Genomic DNA, 25,002 nt, shown 5'->3' on the forward strand with positions numbered 1-25,002 from the left:
TCAGATGTAGTCTGTGGTAGCTCAGTAACCAATTGGTTTCCCAAAGTGAGGGGAACAGGGACTATTTCTAACAGGAACTCAATGACTGGCTCTTTGGTCTCCCCACCCCCGAAGGGAGGAGCAGTCCTGTTAGGCCACAGAGGAGGGCTTTGCAGCCAGTCCTGAAGATACCTGATAAAACAGGATCAGATGAATGGGGAGGAGGTCCCCCCTATCAGTGGACTTGGAAAGGGGCATGGTGGAGATGAGGGAGGGAGGGAGGGACTGGGAGGGAATGAGGGATGGGGACATGGCTGGGATACAGAGTTAATAAAATGTAACTGATAAAAAATACTTGCAAACTGAATACAAGAACACATAAAAGATATCATCCACCATGACCAAGTAGGCTTCATCCCAGGCATGCAAGGGTGGTTCAACATATGGAAATCCATCAATGTAATTCACCATATAAAAAAAACTGAAGGAGAAAAACCACATAATCGTCTCCTTAGATGCTGAAAAAGCATTTGATAAAATCCAACACCCATTCATGTTTAAAGTCTTGGAGAAATCAGGGATACAAGGCACATACCTAAACATAGTAAAGGTGATATACAGCAAGCCTATAGCCAACATCAGACTCAATGGAGAGAAACTTAAACTAATCCCACTGAAATCAGGGACAGGACAAGGCTGCCCACTCTCTCCATATCTCTTCAACGTAGTACTTGAAATCCTAGCTAGATCAATAAGACAACTAAAGGAGATCAAGGGGATACAAATCGGAAAGGAAGAGGTCAAAGTTTCACTATATGGGCCCAGGGATCTTTTCTGAGACTGATACTTCAGTCAAAGACCAGGCATAGAGGTAACCTAGAACCCCTGCACAGATGTAGCCCATGGCAGCTCAGTGTCCAAGTGGGTTCCCTAGTAAGGGGAACAAGGGCTGTCTCTGACATGAACTCAGTGGCTGGCTCTTTAATCACTTCCCCCTGGGGAGGAACCAGCCCTACTAGTCCACAGAGGAAGACAATGCAGTCAGTCCTGCTGATACCTAATAGGCTAGGGTCAGAGGTCCTCCCCTATCAGTGGACTTGGAGAAGTGCATAGGAAGAGATGAGGGAGGGAGAGTGGGTTGGGAGGGGTGGAAGAGGGGGCTACAGCTGGGATGCAAAGTGAATAAACTGTAAGTAATAAAAAGAAAAAGAAAAACAGCTTCTACCAGGAGTTTCTTATTCTTTCACCAGCTATGTGTGTCTTCCAAGACAGGCCAATACTCCTTTTTTTCTTTGTCTTGTTTTTTTTTTTTGAAACAGAGTTTACTCTGTTTAATAGACTCTTGGAGGTTCTGGACTTGAATTGTAGACCAGGCTAGCCTTGAACACACAGAGATCCTCCTGCCTCTGCCTCCTGAGTGCTGGGATTAAAGGTGTGCACCACAATGTCTGGCTGTATCACTACTTTTGATTATTAATAACCAGATACATTTTGTTCAATGTTTTTTTTTTATTTCCTTTTTTAAACTTCAGAGTTGATTCCAATGCTCTCAGAGAATTGCTAAAGAATAAAACATAGCATCCAGGGACAAAAACAACTGAGTATAAATTAGGAAGGAGTATCTCCATTTATGAAAACAATAACAGTTCTTAGTCGGGATTTACTTAAGAGAAAATGAGTGGTGTGCAGCTAAAAAACAACCAACAAACCAATCAACCTTACCAACAGCAAAATCCCAACCAAATCCCATTTTCTGCAGTTCTGTAGAGCTGAGACATGTCATCTGTGTCAATGTGCTCCACATTATTCAGTAATATTCTTCTTCCTGCTAGAAATTACCATACAGGCAAAATTCTTCTTGTCTCCAAATGTCACATAGATGATAGAAATGACTGTTGAAAGTACCCAATGGTATGTTGGCTTTCACTAGGAGAAGTGGAATGCATGGACCGAATTACATAATTTTAACAGTATAGACTTTTTATCTTTGAATATCTTACTTAACAATTATTTAATTTTTAAAAGTGTGTATATATGTGTGCATTTCTCTGTATGTGCATATGTGTGTGTGTTTATGTGGTATGTGCATGAGTGTAGATTCCAGTGGAGGCGAGAGGCATTGAATCCCTTGTAGCTGGAGTCACATGCAGCTGTGAATCACCTGACATGGGTGCTGGGAAGTAAACATGCTTCCTCCTGAAGAGCATTTCATACTTTTCACCACTGATCCATTTGTTAATCTCCGTATTTTCTGATTTCTGTTAGAGAATTTCACATATGCTTATAACTTGTTTAAATCAATTCCACCTTCTATATCCTCGTTTGACTCCTTTCAGACTCTCCAGTGCTTTTTTTTTTTAACTTTTAATACTGGCTTTCTAGAGTTTGAATTGTATCCATATTTATTAGAGTAATGTAATAATTATAATAACCATGTTAAGAGCATATGTTTGAAATTGAGTTTTACTTATTGCTTTCCAAAGATTTAATGTAGCTTTATTTCTCATGTATTTCCCTCATGAGTGTGTGCATGTGTCCATAAATGCCCATGATATAGAGGCCAAAGGTTGATGCTACATATCTTTTTGAAAAGTTTGTCACCTTACTTTTGGGGATGGGATATTTCACCTGGGGCTCACCAATTGGTTAGGCTGGCTGTATAAGAGCTCCAAGAATTCTCCCATCTCTGACTTATTGTGAAATACAGGCTTATACTATTATGCATTTTTTGGCAAAGGTTCTTCTTTTCTTACTTTTTTCCCCTCTCTTTTCTCCTCTCTGTCTCTCTCTCTCTGTTTCTGTCTCTCCACATGTTGGTACTCACAGAGGCCAGAAGATGTCATCAAATTCCCTGGAGCTCTAGTTAAGGGCAGTAGTGAAGCACTCACTTTTTGTGCAGAACTGAATCCCAGTCCTCTGAAAAACTTCAAGTGTTCTTATCCTCTCAACTGTCTTTCCACACATCCATCCCTGGCTTTTCACATGGGTTTCAGGGGTCCAAACTGAGCTTCCTCAGATTTGCAAGTAAAGTATTTTACTGGCTGATCCATATTACTAGGCCTTATTTAGATAAAAACATTTTATGTAAATAATTTATAAATATATACTAGTAAATCAGCACATACATAATAAGCAACTTTTGTATGTTTATTAATGTGCTAGGCATTGTCCTAAGGACTCTCATTTTTAAACTAATTTCATCCTCATAGTATTCCTATAGTGAAGGCAATTATTAGATTGGTTTAAGAAGTGAGCTCATTGATGTATTGAGGTTTTAAGCAGCAAAGCCAGGGCTTGAACAATAATTTTCAGAGCCCAAATTCTTGTCCATGTTGATGAACCTTGAAATGACACTGGAGTCTCCATTAGTCATTTGGAAGGCTTCCGTGGCTACTGAAGATAATTTATATGACTAGCAAGTAAGTCATAAGAAAAACAGCTGGAAAAAATCTTGAGATTTTTTTTCTTCTCCTACATTCCAAACAACACTTTATGACAATCATTTTAAGACTCTATTGTACATTGATTTTTTAAAAAAAACATTTTTCTTCATATTCTCATATGGGACTTAAGCAAACATAATTTCACTTGTAAGGGGCATATATGAGAAATTTTAAGAGTGGTAATATTAAACATTCTTTCAACTCCTCTGGGGAAGGCGTTGGAGGTGCTGATACACCCTGAATTCTTTAAGAGTCTCTAAAAGGTTAGCAGGAAGCTCTGTTTTTCCCAGTGGTGATAAGATGTTGTCCTTCTGGTTTCCAAACTGTCTTTGGTTACGTAAGTGATATGTTACGTGGTTATGCAATTTTCTGTATCATTTCCCAACAGAAAATTGCCAGTAAATTTAGAATAAAACAAATATCTACAGCATATATTGAGTCTATCCTAGTATGGCGGGATGGAGATTGATGAAAACTACACTGAAATTAACACATGGTGTTAGTTATCCTCCTCCACACCCCCTCTTCTGCCCCGTGCTCCCACTCACTACCCAGTTTAACCTTTCCTTTTCTCCCGTCGTACTACTTGGATTCTGTCTTTCCATAAAATCTTCCCACACCATGACCTTTTATGAGTTATTCATTTATTTATGCTTTGCCCATTATGAGTACTTCAATTCAAACTAAGCTAAAGATTCAAAGCTATCAGCCACATAAGTGTGTGGAATTTGTCTTACTTTAATTGGGTTACTTCACTCAGAATGATTATTTCCAGCTCCTTTTTAGCTTTGTTTTGTATTTGTAACCTAAGAGTCTCATAATTCCATTCTTCTTTACAGTTGAACGCTACATTTGATGTACATGTACACTGAGCTCAAAGTACATGAATATACATTGTATATATGAACCATATTTCATCACCCATTCACCAGCTGGTAGACGTATAGGTTGTTTGCTTTTCCTGGCTATTGCACAGTGAGCTGCTCACTGTGGCCAAGTATCTCTGCAGTAGGATATGCAGTACTTTGAGACATTCCAAGAGTGCTATTGTATCATATGGTAGTTTTTAGCTTTCTGAGAAGCCTCTCCATTGATTCTCACCAATAGTCAATAAGTGTTCCTTGCTCCCATGTCCCCACATCCACAGCATCATTTGCTGTTATTTGTTTTACTGTTCTTAGTCATTCAGACAGGGCTTAGATAAAATCTTAAGGTAATTTTAGTTTGCAGTTCCCTGATGGTTAAGGATTTTGAACATTAAAAAAAAATGTTCCTGGGTATTTGCATTTTTTTTTAGAGCTCTCTGTTCAGTTCCATGCCCTAATTTTTAATTGTTGCCTTCTTTGTGCTTAGGGTGCTTTGTGAATGAGTTATGCAGAAGTGTGTAGTTCCTGCAAAGAGGTTTTGGGGCACATGCTCTCCCTCAGCTTGCGTGCTCACTCTTATCCTGATAATGTAGTTCCTTTTTACACCGTCTTTATTTCTATTTCTAGCCATATTCTCCTTGTCTAGTTCATTGCCCTTGGACATACGAACCTGGATTTTTCAACAAGTTCCTGGGACACTCTGTCAGGTGCCCTACAGACTCAGATTCCTGCCTATAATACCATCTATATAGGTTACTTATGACGAGCTTTTAATTAAAATGAGGAAACAATTGCTATAGGCATCACATATCACTGCCTGCCTTCTCCCCACCTGGAGAAGTTACTATTTAAATCCAAACCTCTGCTGCAACTTCTACAAGATGTTTTAAGTTTTCTTTCTCAAAGTTCAGTTTAGCTAAGTGCACAGTCTGAAAGCCGTCTGTGCAAAGAACCCTGAAAAGCCCACATTTTTGTCAGAGTGCGGCTTCTGCTGTGCTTTGCCCTACAAAGCAGAAGAGTGAGTGCTGAATGGAGACTTATTTGTTCCAGGGCTGGTCTCTCTCTTACTCATGTTCTTAAGTGGCCCAGCTGCCCAACAGGGCATGCATTCCACCCTGAGGGAATGGCTCTCCAGAGGAAAAGAGGTACTGGAGCAGCCATGTTCCTTTGCTGTCTCTAATTAGGGAGAAAACAAACCTATAAAACAACCCCAGTGAATGCCAAGATTAAATGCTGATTCACATGGAGACCCAGCTAAATTAGCAAACGGTGTAAGGCTGTTTAGAATTTTTCTTCACAAGAAGAAAATGATTCTTCAGCCCATCCTTCAAAAGAACTGACTGTGTCTTAAAAAAAAACTAAAGTAAGTGGCATAATCTGTAATAATAAACAAGATTTCTAGGTCCTGGGTATGTTTTTAGTGAGAATTTAAATGGCTATGTAAGATTTATATTTTTAAGATTCAAACTTATTCAAATGATAGATAAAAGGAAGCTTTTATGTTAATAAGAAGCCTTAGCTAAGGTCAAAGGGTAAAGCTTTTTAAAGATTGTGAATAGACATATAAATGGATGAGAGATTATTTAAAGGCTCTTTTAAGATTTTTTTCATGTCTTTCTGGCAGACAAGAAAGAATTCAGAGCATGTTGAAGAGTTTGCTATCAAATGCGCTCTGAAGCCGCTTTCTTCCCTTGTGAGTGTCCCGTCAGTCTATGTAATGGCGGCCTCACTAAGCTCCAACACTGAGCAGGATGCTGAAAGCCGAGTATCTACTTCTGCAGTGTCAGGTGCTTCCTTTCTGAGCTGCCTGGAGACCCCTCTGAAGCTTACAAGTGTCGGCACACAGGAACCTACGCCAGTCTTCTTGGGGAAGAGTGTCTACAGTCTTCAATTTCCCCTTAATTTTCTGTATTAGGCATGGGGATGGACGTTAATGAACCACCGTGTTTTCGGTTGTTCCGTTGTGACAGTCGAGTCTCACTTTCCACCGGAAATGACTTGCCCATAGGATGCTTTCATCTTGTAAACTGTACTGAAGTTTCTCAATCCTAATGTTTACAGTTTTTAATAACATCTTTAATTTAGTTTCTATTCTGACTTTTAAATATTTTCAAATAATATTTTGAAGCTGTATTCCCTAATTTTTAAAAATCATTTCCCCATTTTGGGGGTACTTGTCCATGAATCAGAGTATGAACCTGCTCTTATATGCCCATTGACTTTGAACAATAAGCAAGCTGACAGAATACAACCTGGGTCTTGATCTTACTTTTGCATTGACTATAAAATATATTCTAAATGGTGTTTTAAAAAAACACTCAGATTCAGGGTCAGGAGCCTTATTAATTGAGCTGTGAAGCAGAAGTGGTTGAAGAGAGAGGGAACATTCTATATCAGACTTAGGGAGAGTGGGGGCAGGAAGACAGCGGGCTTGCAGAGAGAAGAGAAACCCTGAGCATGGACAGGCTGGAGACCTATGGAGATCTTTGGCAGGGTAGGCTCCTTGAGAAGATATGAGGGTAACTCTAGCTGAGACTCCTAGTAACAGGGGTCATGGAGACTGAAGAGGCCGCCCTCTAACTTTTTTTTTTTAATTACAGTTTATTCACTTTGTATCTCAGCTGTAGCCCCCTCCTTCATTCCCTCCCAACCCCTCCCTTCCTCATCTCCTCCCATGCCCCTCTCTAAGTCCACTGATAGGGTAAGGTCCTTCTCCCTTTCCATCTGACCCTAGCCTATCAGGTCTCATCAGGATTGGATTCATTGTCATCTTCTATGGCCTGGAAAGGCTGCTCCCCACTCAGAGGGAGGTGATCAAAGAGCCAGCCACTGAGTTCATGTCAGAGACAGTTCCTGTTCCCCTTACTAGGGAACCCACTTGGACACTGAGCTGCCACGGGCTACATCTGAGCAGGGGGTTCTAGGTTGTCTCCAGGAATGGTTCTTGGTTGGAGTATCGGTCTCAGGAAAGACCCCTGTGTCTGGGCAGCCCTCTAACCTAACAGGACTCCTAATAGAGGGAGGTGAACACCATTTCACTCACGACTGACCCAAATTTACAGGATGTACAGGGACAAAAATAGAGCTGAGATTGGAGGAATGTCCATGCAGTGACTGGCCCAGCCTGAGACTCACCCCGTGGGAGAGAGCCAATCCCAAACACAATTAACGATACTCTGCGGTGCTTGCAGATAGGAGCCTGGCATAGCTGTCTTCTGAGTGGCTCCACCCAGCAGCCGATGGAAACAGATGCGGAGACCTACAACCAATCACTGGGTGGAGCGCATGGGACCTTTTGGAGAATTGGGGAAGGATAGAAGGACACTGTGAAGCTCCACAAGAAGAGCAACAGAGCCAACTAACGAGGGCCCAGGGGGTGGGCAGGGGCTGTGGAGGCTGAAGCACTAACCAAGGACTATGCATGGACTGGACCCGGGCCCCCAACACAGATGAAGCTGATCAGCAGCTAGATCCTTATACAGGTCTCCTAGTAAGGAAGATGTCTGTGACATAGACTCTGTTGCCTTCTTTTTAAACGCTTTCTACTGTGCTACCTTGCCAGGGCACAGGGGAAGAGGATGTGCCCAGTCCTGACACAGCTTGATATGCTGGATGGGGTAGGGGTCAGGGGTGGAGGCTTCCCTTCTCTGAGGAGTAGGAAAGGGGGATAAAGGGATCAGGGAAAAAGGTTGGGACTGGGAGAGGAGGGAGGGGGCTATGACTAGGGTATAAAATAATAATAATTAAAACAAAACAAAACAAAATCTGGAACTTAGCACTACCAATGTTGAAAATATTTAAAAGGGGGGGGGATTTCCTGTTAATGGACTAGCACTACAATCACAGATGTTATCTTTCTTGTGCATTGATGGCTGAATATACTGTCATTTCATCTGAGATCTTGCCCCTCAATGTTTCTCTCAACATAGGTAGCAGTCAGTAATCTTAGATGCCTGCCTACACCTGCCTGAGTCTGCAACTTAATTTCTCTTCTTCTTAGACGCCATTCTTCTGGATTTTCTTCCAAAGACTGCAGTGGCCAAAACTTTAGAGAAAGAGAGATCTTTTGAAAGAGTGATACAAATACTTCTTGATTAGGGACTGAAGTGAGAGGGGGGTTGAAGTCACAGCAAGGAAGGGAGAAACTGGAAGTTAGTACTGTGGAAGAGGGATCTTTTGTACTATCATACAATATTTGCAAATGCAAAATAAGCAGCAGATATCCTCTTCAATGGAGTAACAGGAGTTTTCCATCCCGAAGACCTCCTACTTGTAAAGTGTATTGTGTAAGGTGCATTTAGACTAAGTACAATGATATTTTATCAAAATAAGGCAGTTTTTGTATATTCTTTGGGAGTTTAATACTCATCACCATTGGGAGAACTATTTCCAGTGGTAGTTGGTATGCTGTAAGTGACGGGGTTTGAAATGTCTCAGGCCAAAGTCCTTGCCTCCACTCCCCCCCAGCCTCCTAGCATGCCCAAAAATAGGAAGAAACCAAATGGTTTAATTTGATTTTCCTGAACTGCTGTTTGATCACATTTAAAATTTAATGCATACTTTCCTACTGTTGATTTCCCATGGTGCACTGAATTCATGTTAAATTTCCTTACCATATTCTTTACTCCATTCAAACCTGCCACCTAGCCATAATCGTTCATGTCATTTCTTTTCTGCATTCTCTGTATGGGCCCAGAGCTGAAAACATCATCATTACCAGGCAGGAGACTTCCTTTGGCTTCAAACTTATCACTCCTAGTCTACTTTGAACAACTAAAGTGTTATAAAAAATCTTTTGGATTGGATAATAGTGCATATAATATTTTCCCTAACTTCATATCAGGTACTGTTTCACATGAAGTAGAGAAAGGAAAATCTTGACATTTGTTAAATAGGCTATGGAGCCATTTTAATGTTTATTCAGGACTGTGGGTCCTCTGCTGTGAAAATGATACAGTTGAAATTTTAGTGACTTACACAAAGCTGGGGTTGTGAACCCATTTCGTATTGTAGCTAGCCAGGGGCAAGGAGTACAAAAGTAGAAAGGTTTGGATTTAAGAATGATTAAAGTTTCTTTCTGAGAAACAAACAAGTGAGACTAAGCATTATTAGTTATATACTCAGAAACATCTGGTGGTTGAGTCACCATGTGTTTAGATTTACAGCTATTCAGTTCCTGGTAAGCAAAGAAAGAGTCTAAGCAAACTGACCATTTCCTTTGAACCTAACACAAGTCACACAATGAAGAGACTCTGAAAGGCAAACGAGAAGAGGAGTCATATTCATGGTGCAGACAGGCAGACTGAGATGCCACTCTGGAGTAACATCTGTTTCTAAGATTAGCCACAGAGGAAATATTACGGAGATTTTCAATGCTTTTTTTTTCTGAATTACCTATTTAAAAGTTCCACTTGCTCCCTCATGTTATTTAGCATTAGCCAACATATCCTAGTGTTTTTTTTTCTATTCCAGACTCAGAAAAAATAGCCCTTTAAAATGACCTCTCTAGAAATAAGAAATTCACAAACGACTGACGGTTGCTACACAAATACTGACAAGCTTGTCTATTTTCTGGGTCCCGTGATCCAGTGATGGTCCTAAGGTTGAGCTATGTGTTAAAAGTACATGCTGTACAAAATACTGTAGCTTAATAGCAGGATGTGTTGTAAAACAAAGGACCGATACTTCTATACAAAACAGACTTGCATGTCTCGTTAGAATTTGATTAACAGGTACCAAATTAACACCAGCACTAGAACAGGTTTGCTAACTCATCAGCGACACAGAAAGTTTTGAGAGACTGTCAGTTTCTGTGGCATATAACCAATTATTAGACGTCCAGCAGGCATCACCCTTCAGCTCGTCCTGAGAGTGTCCTGGTAGTGATGGGGAAGGAACATGCTTCCTGCCCTTAGTTTGACACCCTAAGTCTAAAGGAGCACCCCTGCAGATACTCTGTCACAAAGGACTATGTCAGGGTATTAACTGTATGAAACAGGAACCTCACATAATGACTGCGTTATTCTTCCTGACACAGATTATGAAGGAAATTCTTGAGAAGCTACAGTTGAATAAAGGAAAATATGAATTACTTTTGAAAAGGCGGCAGTCCTTGCTGTTAGGCGAGAAAGTGTACAGGGACCACTTTTTGAGAGGGTTTTAAGTCAGGAAGAGCAAGCTGAGTTAATTTCAGTTTGAAGGAAACAGGAACAAGTTGAGATCTATAAATGTTTTATGCAGCAATTTTGTTTCACCTGATTTGTATGTAAGTCATGGAAACTGAACAGTGTTTTTTCTCTTATGAAAGCTGGAGGCAAGTTTGGCTCAAAGCCTAGAAGAATAGAGTGTTACGGTGCTCTCTCAGATCCTTCTCTGGAAGGGATATTTTGTGTTTGTGTTGTGGAAATATCATCTCCCTTCTGTCATTTCCAGTGGATAAATGATAAGGGCTATTTGATTTTTTTTTTTTTGGCTGGTATTGCCGAATAATTCAGATCACTGTTAAACCTTATAATGTCATTTCTCCCAGACACATCTAAGTTCACCAGATTTCCACTAATATTAAGGATTAAACCATTAAGTACTAATTTATCTACAGTGAGATCCTAGTTATATAAACTAAATCTACATTTAAAAATATAGTGTGAATTAATTTTCCAGAAAGAAACCATATATACAGAAACCATTTTATACAGCTGAGTGGTTCATTCAAACTTTAGATAAATTGGAATGTTGTAGGTCTAAACCAAATATCTTGAGTTATCTTAGCCAGTAACTGTTGTCCATGCTGTGTGTGACCTAATATTCTTGCAAGTAGATAAATCCTTCCGGGATACAATACAGATCTTTACCTTCTACCAACCTAAAAGCTAAGAATACTATTAGATAAAATGTGAGGCCACTTTGCTGTAACTGTCCGTACAGTACTTCTACTGATGCATTTAAAGTCTGTCTCAGCTTATAACTTTTTGTTTTGTTACTATAAAAGTTCATGAGGGGGCTGGAGAGATGGCTTATGAGGTTAAACACACTTGCTGCTCTTGCAGAGGGCCTGAGTTTAATTTCAGCACCCACGCGGTACTCACAACTCTCTGTAACTCCAGAGCCAGAAGGCCTGACACTCTGGCCTCTGTGGGCAGCAGGCACGGAGGTGGCACACGGACATATATACACAGATAAAACGCTCATAAAGTGAAAATAAATAAGTCCTAACCGATACTTTGTTAAGTCACTGCCATGATGGAACATGGAACTTGGGTAACCTAAATATGTGGTCCTGGGCTATGGACACTCAAAGTTGTTTTTGTATTAAATTATTTCTTATTCCATTTGATGTGAAGGCTGTGTTTTTTCTACATCACTGTTAATTAGTTCTGAGAGCTTAGTTGATGTAGACTCCCCCCCGCCCCCGTCTTTGGTAACAACAGTAAAAATTTTTCATGTCATTCTCACTGTTCTGTTTCTCAGGAGATAAAGACGGCAGAGCATCATCAGAATTAAAATTCCTAATCTTCTTCTTATTCTTATTATTTACAATTTATTTGCTTTGTATCCTAGTTGTAGCCCCCTCCCTCATCTCCTGCTGGCCTCACCATCCCTCTCTCTTCCTCCCCTACCCCTCTTCCCTAGCCCACTGATAGGTGACAGGAGCCACACAAGGAGACTAACAAAGCCAAACAACAATAACAACAAAACAGGGCCTAAGGGGGGGGGGGACTGCAGAGACTGATGCATCAACCAACGACCATGCATAGAGAGGACCTAGACCCTCACCTCAGTCTCCATGTGGGTTCCCTAGTAAGGGGAGAAGAGACAGTCTCTGACAAAATTCCTAATCTTAACTTACAGTATTTTGGTTTCTCTTTTATCAGTAGTACTATCAGCCATAAAGTCTCAAGCTATAGCACTAAATGGCAACAATAAAGTAAATGACATCAAAGTATATTTAGTTGAGTTTTAAAAAATTATGTTAGTTGAGTTTTATATATTAAGACTAATTGAAAGTCAAGGGGAAATAACAGAATAATTTCAAGAATAGTTGGCATTATGTTAAGAAAAGCAAACAAATATGTGTCTTGGGGCTTTTGAAAAATTAGAATTCCCAGTCTTGCCAAATGTTCCATTACCCTGCTGGGTGGGCCAGCCCTCTTGCATACACTTACAGCATTGGCATAATTCATACATCACTATTATGTTAAACACCCAGGAACTATAATTAAAAACATCAAGAGTCAGCCGGGGGCTGGTGGTACATGACTTCAGTCCCAGCACTCTAGAGGCAGTGGCAGATGGGTCTCTGTGAGTTCAAGGCCAGCCTGGTCTAAAGAGCGAGCTCCAGGTCAACCACATCCTCTCCCCCAAAACAAAGCAAAATAGAAATGCCCATCAAGTGTCAATGTTCATGTAAGTGCAAGGTAGGTGTGCATCATTTGCGTACGGTGGAGGACAGCTCCAGACATGAATGACAAGAAAAAAGCATTTGTGACTTGTGGTGCAATGAATAATAACCCATGGGGGGTAAATTTACTAAATTCTGAGATTAGAGTCTATAATGTTAGCTATGCTATACCTTATTTTGTAATTTTGGTCAGATTACTAATTGTGGAGAGGGCCAAATGCTAATTTTCTGTCTCAGATTTTTTTGGTTTCTGGCTTTTCTTCAAATCACTTTCCTTTAGTGAAATGGAACTTTAATTAAATCTCTGTAGACTTACCCAATCACTCTTTCTGTCAACGTACTTAATTGTCAGTTCTCCTTTGTTGTCTATTCCAAGTGGCAAGGTGGCTCTAGTTCTTGCTTATGTTAACTCTATGCAAAGTGGGCACTTGGAGTGTGCATCCTTTCTCCACTTTGATGCTGTTTTCACAGCACTAGACAGCACAGTGCTTGCTGTATTGCACAGAGCCATTTGCATTTCTTTTCAACATCTTTTAGAAGCATTCATTTTCTTAAAGCGGGCTACTGGTTTGTGTGGTGGTGCAGATGGGCACCTGGGATACCTACCAGCAGGAATCCTGGCAGGCAGAGATCCTCCGGCTGTCACTGGATGTGGTGCTTGGATGCTATTTAAAAATCCAGCCCTCAGGAAGCTGGGGCAGAAGGCTTCCACCCCAATCGCTGGGAAGGATCCTCGGAAGAAATAAAAATTGACGTTAATCAAAGTCTTATCCATGGAAAAGCTCATGCTCATTTACAAGCAACTAAACCTCAAATCAATACTGACAATAAACCTCACAAGAAAGTTATGAAATAAAATGATTGGGATATAGTTTCCTCATAAATTTGTGAGATCGTTCTCTTTTTCTTGAGAAGATAGTTCCTCTCAGCTAGTTATAATTAAGGATTTAGAAGCAGCAGAAAGCTATAATAAAAACCTCTCCCCATCTTTGAGACAGGATCTTACTAGGCAATCAAGTCTGTCCTGGAACTTTCTGTAGCGAGCAGGCTGGCCTCAAACACATAGAAATCTACCTGGGTCTGCCTCTCTAGTACTGATATTAAAGGTTGTACCACTATACTCAGCTCAAATTTTCTAAATCTGAATTGGGTTCCAAGAGTCATGCCATGAAATGATGAGAGAGACATGAATTACACCATCTTCATCATCCACACCCGCGTGAATGATAAATATTACAGAAGATTGTCCCAATAGCATCTGAAGCCCATGCTGTGCCAAAAAGAATAGTGCTTTGCTCTGGAAGTATCGGTACCAATATCTAAGATGAGCAGAGCATTTTTACATTTATTGCATGTTTTAAAATTATCTATAAAACAATGAACATAGACAACTGCCTTTATTTCATCACACTCTTCTGTTAAGGACATGATGAGAATTTGCAAAGGCAGAACAATTTTTTTTTTAATTTTATGAAGTAAAACAACAGTGAAGTGTTGTAAGGTCATCGAGCAAATCACATAAGCACAGAGTATAGGGATATTAGAGTAAAAAAAGCACTTTCGTCAAGACCCGCCTTGATTCAACTGACAAACTGAGGTCTAGAGATGGGTAGCAATGTTGCAAAGTTGGCAGGCTACAAAGACAAATTCCACTGTGGAGGGAAAATATACAATAAACAAATTCCTCTCTGAGCGCTTGCTGTTGTTTGTACATGACTTGGAAAATTGCATTCTGAGAGTGGAACATTAAAAATTGCTGTCTTAATGGCTGGAAGATAATACAATCACTCTGAAGAAAATGTAACATACACTCAGTATTAGAGAATGGACAACTCTGGTGATCCAGATGGCCAATCAAAAGTGAAATTCCAGTTGTTCGAGAGAAGACATTTCACTGAGGACACACATCGTGTTTAAGGCCTCTAGAAAGTACACTAGGGTAAGGAACTGCACATGCTGCATCCAAGAGTCAGAGCCTTTGTATCCTCAGGTTCAGCAAGTCCCGTTTGTGAAGAGACTACTCTGTCTTGTGATTTTTTTAAAATAATTTTTTATTTTTTTATATTAATTACAGTTTATTTACTTTGTGTCCCAGCTGTAGCCCCCTTCCTCATTCCCTCCCAATCCCACCCTCCTCCTTGCCTTTATCTAAGTCCACTTATAGAGGAGGTCCTCCTCCCCTTCCATCTGACCCTAGCTTATCAGGTCTCACCAGGATTGGCTGCAATGTCCTTTCTGTGGCCTAGCTAGGCTGCTCCTCCCATGGGGCCTGGGGAGGTCAAGGAGCTAGCCATAGAGTTAATGCCAGAGACAGTCCCTGTTCCCCTTACTAGAGTACCTACTTGGATACTGAGCTGCATGGGCTATATCCAAGCAGGGGTTCTAGGCTATAACCAGGCACGGTCCCTGGTTGGAGAATCAGTCTCAGACAAGCCCCTGTGCCCAGATATATTTGGTCCTTGTGGAGCTCCTGTTCTCTCCAGGTCTTACTAACTCTCTCTTCTTTCATATGATTCCCTGCACTCTGCCCAAGGTTATGAGTCTCAGCATCTGCTTTGATACACTACTATGTAGAGTCTTTCAGAGGCCCTCTATGGTAGGCTCCTATCCTGCTTCCCATTTTCTCCTACTTCCAATGTCCATCCTATTTGTCTTTCTAAGTAAGGATTGATCTTCTTACCCTGGGTCCTCCTTCTTGTTTAGCTTCTTTAGGTGTACAGAGTTTAGTATGTTTGTGCTGTTTTATCTTATAGGTCTATTATCCACTTATAAGTGAGTATATACCATGTGTGTCTTTCTGCTTCTGGTATACCTCACTCAGAATGATCTTTTCTAGTTCCCACCACTTGCCTACAAATGTCATGATTTCCTTGTTTTTAATTGCTGAGTAGTATTCCATTGTGCAAATGTACCACAATTTCTGTATCCATTCCTCCATTGTGTCTTGTTATTTCTGTATGAAATATCATCTACAGGCTTGTGCCCTTGAACACTAGGTCTGGTGACTTAGTGTTAAAATACCAGTTAGTGGTGTTTTACAAGATTGTGGAACATTTTAAAGATGAAGTCTTGCTTGAGGAAGTAGATCACTGTGGGAGAGCCTTGAGGATTTGAAGCTTGGCCTCAGTTCCTGTCTACAGTGGGGAAATACTGTGATTAGAGCCCCCTTATACCATTACAACTGTGCCTTTTTCAACCACGAGGGACTGTATCTCCTAAAACTGGAAGCCAAAATTAATTCTCCTTTCCTGTTTCCTCTCAGTTATTTGGTCAATCAATATGACAAGTAGTAACCCATGAACTGTTTTTTAACACAAAATCTTTACCAGAAGTAGGTTAAGTTGGGAGCACCTCTGTACCTGGGTCAGAACCAATAAAGGAGTCGAAGTACTTTCAACATTGAGACTTGTGTCACAGGTACTGAGGAGTGTATCAGGGAGTGCTCTGTCATAACTTCAAAGAACAGTGAAAAAAATTTCATTTCTCATGCCTGCATGGAGTATCCATCACTGATCACAAAATGTTCCTATGTATAAGGTCTCTCACAGATGGCATTGTCTACATTGCAGTGCTTTATCACTTTCTGCAAAACACTAGTCACTGATGATGGCATCTCACTGAATGCCAGGTGGACGTAGTCTCGTATATACACAAGGCGTTTTTATTTAAAGTCACAAAGGAAATGAAATTGTCCTGATGGAAAAATGTTTGCAAGAAATACAGATTTTATTATATACCGTGAAATTAAAGTGGAATGTATTTCATGAATGTATTAAATACTAAAATTTTAGCTGATAATCAATCATTAATATCAAATAATAGAAAGATGGGCTCAAATATACTAGATCTCAGGCAAAAGAATAACTTAGTCACATAGAATAATGACTAAAAATATAAGTGTAATGAGTATGAATGCAGCTTCAAACAAAGCTGTCTGGAGCAGTGATTCTGAGAAATATAAAGGCGGTGCACACTTCGAGATGTCTTGTTTTTACTGTTTTGAGGACACCATAAGAACTAACAATTTAGAAAACATACTCATTATTTTAACTCCTGGTAAAGAACTAAGTACAAAAACTACTTTTTTTTTTTCATGCTACGATTACATTGATTACTGTGCTGTTGTGACAGCTGTCATATCTAATAGCAGCTTTCATTCCCCGAAACTTACAGCACCTTTCGTCTTTGCTATGTTTCCTTGCCACGGTTAAAAAAGTCTTTCATTTATTGTAGTGTCTGTTTCTCAAAGAAGTGTCACTTTTTAAAAAGCTAACAGAACCCCGTAAAGGTGCTGTGCATGGATACACATTTAGCTGAGATCAGGCACTTTGTGATAATTGTATCTTATCAGCGTTCTTCATTCACAGGGAATCAGATTTTAGGACTTGTGGGTTGAAATGAAAATGTTTGCTTTCATTTTCATTTTCATCCCATCCTAGCAGGTGGGATTGTTAGAGAACTTCCTAGAAACTACAGGTGGCACTTAGCTGAGGGAGAGTTATATCCCTTGGAGAAGTTTTTTTGGGGGATATCTTTTTTAAAAAATAATTTAAAATTATTATTGATTAAAATGTATTCACTTTGTGTCTGTAGCCCCCTCCCTCATCTCCCAGTCCCACTCTTCCTCCTTCTTCCCATACTTCCCCCCTGTCCCTTCCCTAGTTCACTGATAGGGGAGGTCCTCCTCCCCTTATATCTGACCCTAGCTTATCAGGTGTCATCAGGACTTTCTGGACACCTTCTCTGTGACCTAGTAAGGCCACCTCACCAGGAGAAGGCGATCAAAGAGCAGGTAACTGAGTTCATGCCTAGGAAACCTTGGGGGGGTATTTTATCCTTTGACCTTTGTTGCTTTTCTCTGTTTCCTACATAACAAGAGAGAAAGAGTGCTACTATATGCCCTGGTCACATAATATTCTATCTGAGTACATGCAGCCACACTGAAATTTTTGAGTATAAATAAATTATGTCTTTAAGTTATTTTCCTTGGGTATTTCAGAGCCACAACAGAAATAACTAACACAGGTTAGTCGATATAAAAAGATTTCAGCAGGTTCAGCCAATTGCTCCAGTTGTCCACACTCTTGACTTTTATCTTCATTGTGAAACCTATTAGTAATTTACTTTATATCTGAAGTCACTATGTCTAACATCTGTAGCATGAGAATTGTCAATTTCTATGCATTTTGGTTTTAGTTACACTAGCAAACATTAATTAAATATTTATAGGATGAATACTTGTATTTCTGGCTTGTTAGTTTCTTGAATCTTTCATTAGAACAGTGGCTCTCAGGTTTGGTGGCACCTGCATACTTAGGATATCATAGAGTAGGATGGGAGAAATCATTATTAGTGATTAATAGATAGAGTGTTGGGGCTCTCCACTATATAATGTATTACTATCAAAGGGAAAGCTCTGTCTCCATATGCCAGTGGCATCCATTAAAATATTATGCTGTTCTAAAGTATGATTATTGCAGAAGAGGGGACAGAAAGATTATAAGAGTCAAGGATCCAGGATGTCTGTTGCCAGAAAATATCTTCTATGTATGACAGGAAAGCTACACCCATGTGATCTTAAAAATATAGTCACCCAATTAAGATGTACATGACTCCAATGATTGGCATGCCAACATGAACGGGGAAAGGTCAAATGACACCACCATAGATGAAGAGCTATTGGCACTTGCTTGTTGCTGGAAGAGGAAGACACTCTTCTCCAAGGGCAGACTTTCTAATACATTATCCCAAGTGGTCAGCCTGAAACACATGTACAGGTGAGCATTACTAGTAAATGGATTGAGAGGGGTGTGTGTGTGTGTGTGTGTGTGTGTGTGTGTGTATGTAAAGATGAAATGATCTTGTATTTGAGAAAGAGTTTGGGGCGCACAGTGGAGGTGTTGAATGGTAAGGATTCAATCAAAGCAGTGATAGCTAGTGTTATTATCCTACTATTGCAACACAATGTTCAACCAATGCCTGGCCCAACCTGAGACCCCCGACCATGGGAGAGAGCCAACCCCTGATACTACTTTTTATTAATTACTTTATTTTTTAGTCACTTTACATCCTGGTAGTAGTCCCATCCCTTCTCCCCTCCCAGTCTCATTCCCCCTTGCCTCTTCCTCAGAAAAGGGAAGCTCCCTTTTCCATCCACCCCAGATCATCAAGTTGTATTAGGACTCACCATGTCCTCTTTCCTTGTGGCCTGGTGAGGCAGTCCTGCCAGGGGGAAGTGATCAAAACCTGGTAAGTGAGTCTTTGTCCAATGTAGTTCTCACTTTCCTTGCTAGAGGACCCACGTGTGGTCTAAGCTGCACATCTGCTACATCTTTGTAGCAGTCTAGGTCCAGTTCATATATGATCCTGCAATCGATGCTTCACTCTCAGCAAGCCCCTCTGGGCCCTGGTTAGTTGGCTCTGTTGATCTTCTTGTGGAGCTCCTGTCACCTCCTATTCTCTTTCCTCCCACTTTTCCACAAGACTCCCTATACCGTATGGCACAATGTTTGGCTGAGTCTCAGCATCTGTTTTGAGCCTCTGCTGGGTAGAGTTTTTCAGACGACCACTCTGTCAGCCTCCTGTCTGTAAGCTTAGAAGAGTATCATTCATAGTATCAGAGGTTTTCATTCTCCCAAAAGGTAGGTCTTTGGTTGGGCCAGGCATTGGTTGGGCATTCACTCAATCTCTGTTCTATCTGCGCTACCCTGACACTATTAATGATAACTCTGCTATGCTTGCAGACTGGAATCTAGTGTAGCTGTCCTCAGAGAGGTTCCACCAGTGGCAGAAGGCAAAAAGATGCTGAGACTCAAAGCCAAACATTGCACACTTAGTTTCATGGAAGAGTTGTGGGGAAGAATAGAAGGACCCAGAGGGTTCAGGAACTCCACAAGAAGACCAACAGAGCCAACTAACCAGGGCTCAGGGGAGCTTGTGGAGACTGAACCACCAACCAAGGACCATGCATGGACTGGACCTAGGCTCCCTCCACAGATGTAGCCAATGAGCAGCTTGATCATCATGTGAGTCCCCTAGCAAAGGAAGCAGGGGTTATCTCTGACATGGACTCTGTTCACTGCTTTTCAGCCATTTCCCTTTGTGGGGCTGCCTCCCCAGGCTACAGGGGAAGAGATGAGCTCAGATTCCATGTGACTTGATATACTGAAGTGAGTTGGTAGGGGGGAAGTCCCCTTTTCTGAGGAGTAGGGTAAAGGGTATAGGGGTAGAGGGGACTTGGAAGATAGGAGGGAGGGGGTTACGATTGGGATGTAAAGGGAATGAATAAATAAATAAATGAAACTCAAGTTGGATGGAATTTTGTGATTCCTTCTTCCATATTATTCACAAATCCTTAATAAAAAATTAAAATCCATCTTTAAACATTATATGTCAGTTAATTTATATTTGATGCTAAAGGGTTAAATTGGACAATGTCCCTTCTAATCTAATCTTTTGTGATGCAGTTCCTTCATAGTGTTTTTGTTAGGTGACATTTTTGCAAGTAATCATTAGGACATATGTGTAGAAATCCAACATGTTGACTTAACTAAAGACAAGCAATCCAGAACTGACATTTAGAAACACCAGCACATGTCCATGGCCTTAGGATGGGCAGTTTGCGGGCTCCCATCTGGTCTGCTTCTATTGCATCTTCTGCAATACTGACTTTCCTTTTGTAAATGTTTTCAAAAAGTCAGGTTGGTGTGTATGTTCCAGAGTACAGGAAAATAGGCAAAAGAAACACAAAGCCAGAAAGCCCATATTTAAGTATTTTTGTATATGTACATTTATATTATGAATATTTTTCTTTTAGCAACTAACAAACATAAAAACAAAATATACTCTTAATACTCCTTGAAAGTGTTGCTCAAGCATTTTATTGTTAGAGATGGTGTATAACTGGAGAATTTTGCATTTCACTTTTGATAATGAGTGAGGAAAATAATGCCAAAGTATGGATGAGAATAATTTATTTCAAAGACTTGAATAATTAGATCAGGACTTTGCAGTGATTATAGTAGATTTTGTTACTTCTACCTCGGTGTTCTCAACCACGTATATGCATTAGAACACAACATCAAGGCAGAAGGGGCAAACAGAGTCTGAAGTATCCATACCTTCAGCTCCTGAAATGAATTCTTTATCAACTATGTTATGACAAAAAAGGATTATGTAATCAGACATAAAGGGACGATACATCCCAGGACACAAATATTAAAAATAAGGATTCATAAATAATATATAGTTACAAACATGTAACAGTTTATATGTACCTCTGTGTACTGTTATTGTTATATTATATTGTCAAAATAAATTGGATGCAGTTAGACCTTAAATTACATTTGTAGCACCAATATAAAAATATTATTTCAAAATTACTTTTATCCACATTTATATCTTCCTTCTTTCCTTCCTTTCTTTGATCCTTTCACTTCCTTTTTAGTGATGGAATTAAAAGTGTGCACCACTACATCTGACTCTATATTCTATATTTTGAAATAAACATAATAATGTAATAACATCAACATAGTGATTTGTATCTATAATAAATAGAGAAATATAATCCATGCAGTAGACACTTGCAGCTCAAAGAGGTTTGCTGATGGGACATGATAAAAATTAGTAGAGCTGAAAAGTGAGCCTGTGAGCATCAGGAAGGATCCTCTACTCATCCTGATTACTCTGTAGCTGGCTTATAGATGTCACTCCATGGCTGGACTTTGGATTAATGAGCATGCTTCTGTTCTGTAGTTAGAATACCTTCACTAAAAATGGAACAGTTAAACCAAATGCTGTTCCAAGTGTTTCTGAATGATCAAGATTCTCTATTCAACCTTCCTCTCTCCAGTTACACTAGCTTTTTCTTTTTTCTTTTTAAATATTTATTTATTTATTTTTAATTACAGTTTATTCACTTTGTATCCCAGCTTTAGCCCCTTCTCTTGTCTCCTCCCAATCTCACCCTCCCTCCTTCATCTCCTCTCCTGCCCCTCCCCAACTGATAGAGGAAGTTCTTCTCCCTTTCCCTTTGAACCTAGCCTATCAAGCCTCATCAGGACTGGCTGCTCTATCTTCCTCTGTGGCCTGGCAAGGCTGCTTTTCCATTAGGAGGAGCTGATCAAAGAGCCAGCCACTTAGTTCATGTTAGAGACAGTCCTTGTTCCCATTACTAGGGAACCCATTTGGAGAATGAGCTGCCAGGGGCTACATCTGTACAGGGGTTCTAGGTTATCTTCATGCCTGGTCCTTGGTTGGAGTATCAATCCACATCAAACAGGCAAATGGGATGGACATCAGAAAGAGGGAGAAAACAGGGACCAGGACAGGAGCTTACCACAGAGGACCTCTGAAAGACTCTACCCAGACGGAAGAGTGCAGAGAATCTTATGAAAGAAGGGGGAGATAGAAAGACCTGGAGGGGACAGGACCACCACAAGGAGAGCGACAGAGCCAAATGGCACAGGGGTCTTTTCCGACACTAGCTTTTACTTTAACTGATGCCATAGGAGTTCTTCTACTACTTCTAGAGCTTGTGTGCTCTTTACTACATATTCCTCTTCTGTTTCTCAGTTTCAATAATTTATAGTCCCGCACATTTTTGTCTTCCCCTAAAAAGAGGAAGGTCATACACATTCATGTCTGAGCAAATATTCCAGAATTTTCTGTAACCAGGAAGGGGCGTTGAAGATTTGTAAAGTTTCTGATCACCATTAAGGAAAACCAGCCCTAGGAAGAAGAGCCATCTTTATGTGCAGCACTGAAAAACGAATCCTTAGGCCATGGACACCTTTGCTTTTGTCCCCTCACTGACAGCACACACGAAGCCTGAGATGCTCAGCCAACATACATTTCAGCATAGATATGTGTATGTCTCTTTGTGGCACTTGAGGCTAGGCAGACTGGCATCCTGCAACTGTGATTAGAAGACATACAGAGCAGAGTTTCAGTAAATGCAGGCGAATAAGCAGATTCAAGAACGAAGCAATTAAAAGTGACACATTCCTCCCTAGGCAACGAACTTCCTAAGATCTAAAGAACTCGCCTGTGCAATTGATTTCTAGGCCAAATTATTTTCTTGGAAGGGAGGTAATTTTTAGTTATGATTAAAATATGAAAAATTTCCCCTTCCCAGGAAGATCCTTATGGCTCCCCTAGAGCCTTCCTTGTTGCTTAGCCTCTCTGAGTATGTGGGTTGTATCATGGTTATCCTTTGCTTAACATCTAATGTCCACCTATAAGTGAGTACATACAATGTTTGTCTTCTGGGTCTGGGTGGACTCGTAGTCATGGAGGATATGAACCTTGAAACAACCATCTTCTGTAACCAGGCAAAGCTTCCCATGGTAGGACTGGGACATCAACCCAGCCAGAAACCTACAACCATTGACCTGCAACCTGTCCTGCCTCAAAGATGTGCTGCAAGGCAATGGAGACAGAGCTTGTGAGAGCGGCCAACCAATGACTGGTCCAACTTGAGGCCCATGCCACTAGGGGGAGCCCATGCCCGACACTGCCCGATGACCAAGAACAGGAATCTAGATAGCCCAGAGAACAGGGTAGAGGCAAACACGACTAGCCAAAACAAACAAACAAGAAAAAAAAAAGTCAATGAAATGATTTCTAATGATATTCTGTTTTACTTATAGATCAATGCCAAAACCCAGTTGTTATCAAAGAGGCTTCCTCCTGCTTTTTATGGGCGCAAAAGCAGAGACACATAGCTAAACATTAGGCTGAGTTTAGGAAACCTGTGGAAGAGGGGGAAGAAGGATTGTTGGGGCCAGAGGGGTTGAGGAAACCACAAGAACAAGGCCCACCCACAGAAACATCTAAGCTGGGCGTTCAGGGGCTCACAGAGACTGAAGTGAGGCAATAATGGAGCCTGCGTGGGTCTGTTCTAGTTCCTCTGCATAAATGATATGGTGGGGGTTTTTGTGTGACTGTCTCTGAATCTTGGGACCCTTTTCCTCCTACTAGGTTGCCTTATTCAGCCTTGTTATAATGGTCTGTGCCTAGTCTTATGGGGACTTGTTATGCCTTGGGAGGCTTGTTATTTTCTGGAAAAAAAAATGGAGGAGCAGTAGATATGGGGATAATGGGAGGGGAGGGGAGGACTAAGAGGAATGGAGGAGGGAAAACTGCAGTTGGGATGTACTGTATGACAGAAGAAAAAAAGAAAAAATAAATTATTACCAATGAGAAGTGAAATTAACCAGGTTTCTAAAGTCAAGGTCATAATCCCAACAAGGACCATGCATGGAGATAACCTAGAATCCCTGCACAGAAGTAGCCCATGGCAGCTCACTGTCCAAGAGGGTTTCCCAGGAATAGGAACAGGGACCTTCTCTGACATGAACTCATGGGCTGGCTCTTTGATCACCTCAACCTGAGGAGGGAAGTAGCCTTACCAGGCCACAGAGGAAGACAATGAAGCAAGTCTTGATGAGACCTGACACATTAGGGTCAGAAGGAAGGGGAGGAGGACCTCCCCTACCATTGGACTGGGAGTGGGGCATAGGAGAAATAGGAGGGAGGTGGGAGTGGGAGGGACTGGGGGAGGGTGCCTGAGCTGGGATAAAAAGTAAATAAACTGTAATTAATAAAAATAAAATTAAAATTAAAAATTTTATTCCATATGTATACAGTAAACAAAGAAATAGAAGAAACAAAAACCAGAAAAATATGAATGACCCATTCATCTCTCCTTTTGTACATCTACAGATTTATTTATTTATTTAGCAAGTATCCATCAAAGCATAAACCCTGCTATTAATTTCTAATTAAAACTAAATACAAAAAAATATTTTTTTTTTGTGTTGCCATTGCTTTCAGGCAATAATTCTAATCTAAGCCAAAGTTATAATCACAGAATTTGGTCCATTTTCTAAATTCATACTCATGGAAATACTCTTGCAGCTAAGTTAGCATTTTTGTCTGTAGGGGTACACCTGAACTCACTGCAGATTCTTCAGAATATTACAAAATTAAAAAGCAAGGTGATATTATTTTGCTTTTGATCTTTTAACCCTTCAAGCCACAGTAATACAAATTTTAGATATATCTCATCTTGTTAATTCTTAATAACACATAATACAATATTGGAGCAAAAAGGACAGAGGCTTCACTAAATTTCAGTTATTTCTTTAGTGACTTTTAAATAAATTTCCATCTTTCAGTTACCTTTAAATGATATAGCGAGGACTGTCATGGTTTGTTTAATTCTTGCACTAATAAGGAGAGTTAAAAGACAATGAATATTTTTAAGATCTTTCTTGGAAAATGTATTATATATATTTATATATTTAGAATAAAT

The 25,002-nt window shown here is 40.3% G+C and overlaps 1 protein-coding gene across 7 annotated transcripts in view; it reads right to left on the reverse strand.

Annotated features, from left to right (window-relative positions):
• Positions 1 to 25,002, reverse strand: part of Epha6 (EPH receptor A6) — a 955,104-nt gene that overhangs the window by 169,800 nt on the left and 760,302 nt on the right. For all 7 annotated transcript variants that reach the window (XM_060370600.1, XM_060370599.1, XM_060370601.1 and 4 more), the window contains one exon: positions 13,293 to 13,418. In XM_060370600.1, the coding sequence (XP_060226583.1) occupies positions 13,293 to 13,418 (126 nt within the window). The remainder of the gene's footprint in view (positions 1 to 13,292; positions 13,419 to 25,002) is intronic.

This window comes from Meriones unguiculatus, chromosome 17 (assembly GCF_030254825.1).
Source record: "Meriones unguiculatus strain TT.TT164.6M chromosome 17, Bangor_MerUng_6.1, whole genome shotgun sequence".
In the NCBI taxonomy this organism is placed as follows: Eukaryota; Metazoa; Chordata; class Mammalia; order Rodentia; family Muridae; genus Meriones; species Meriones unguiculatus.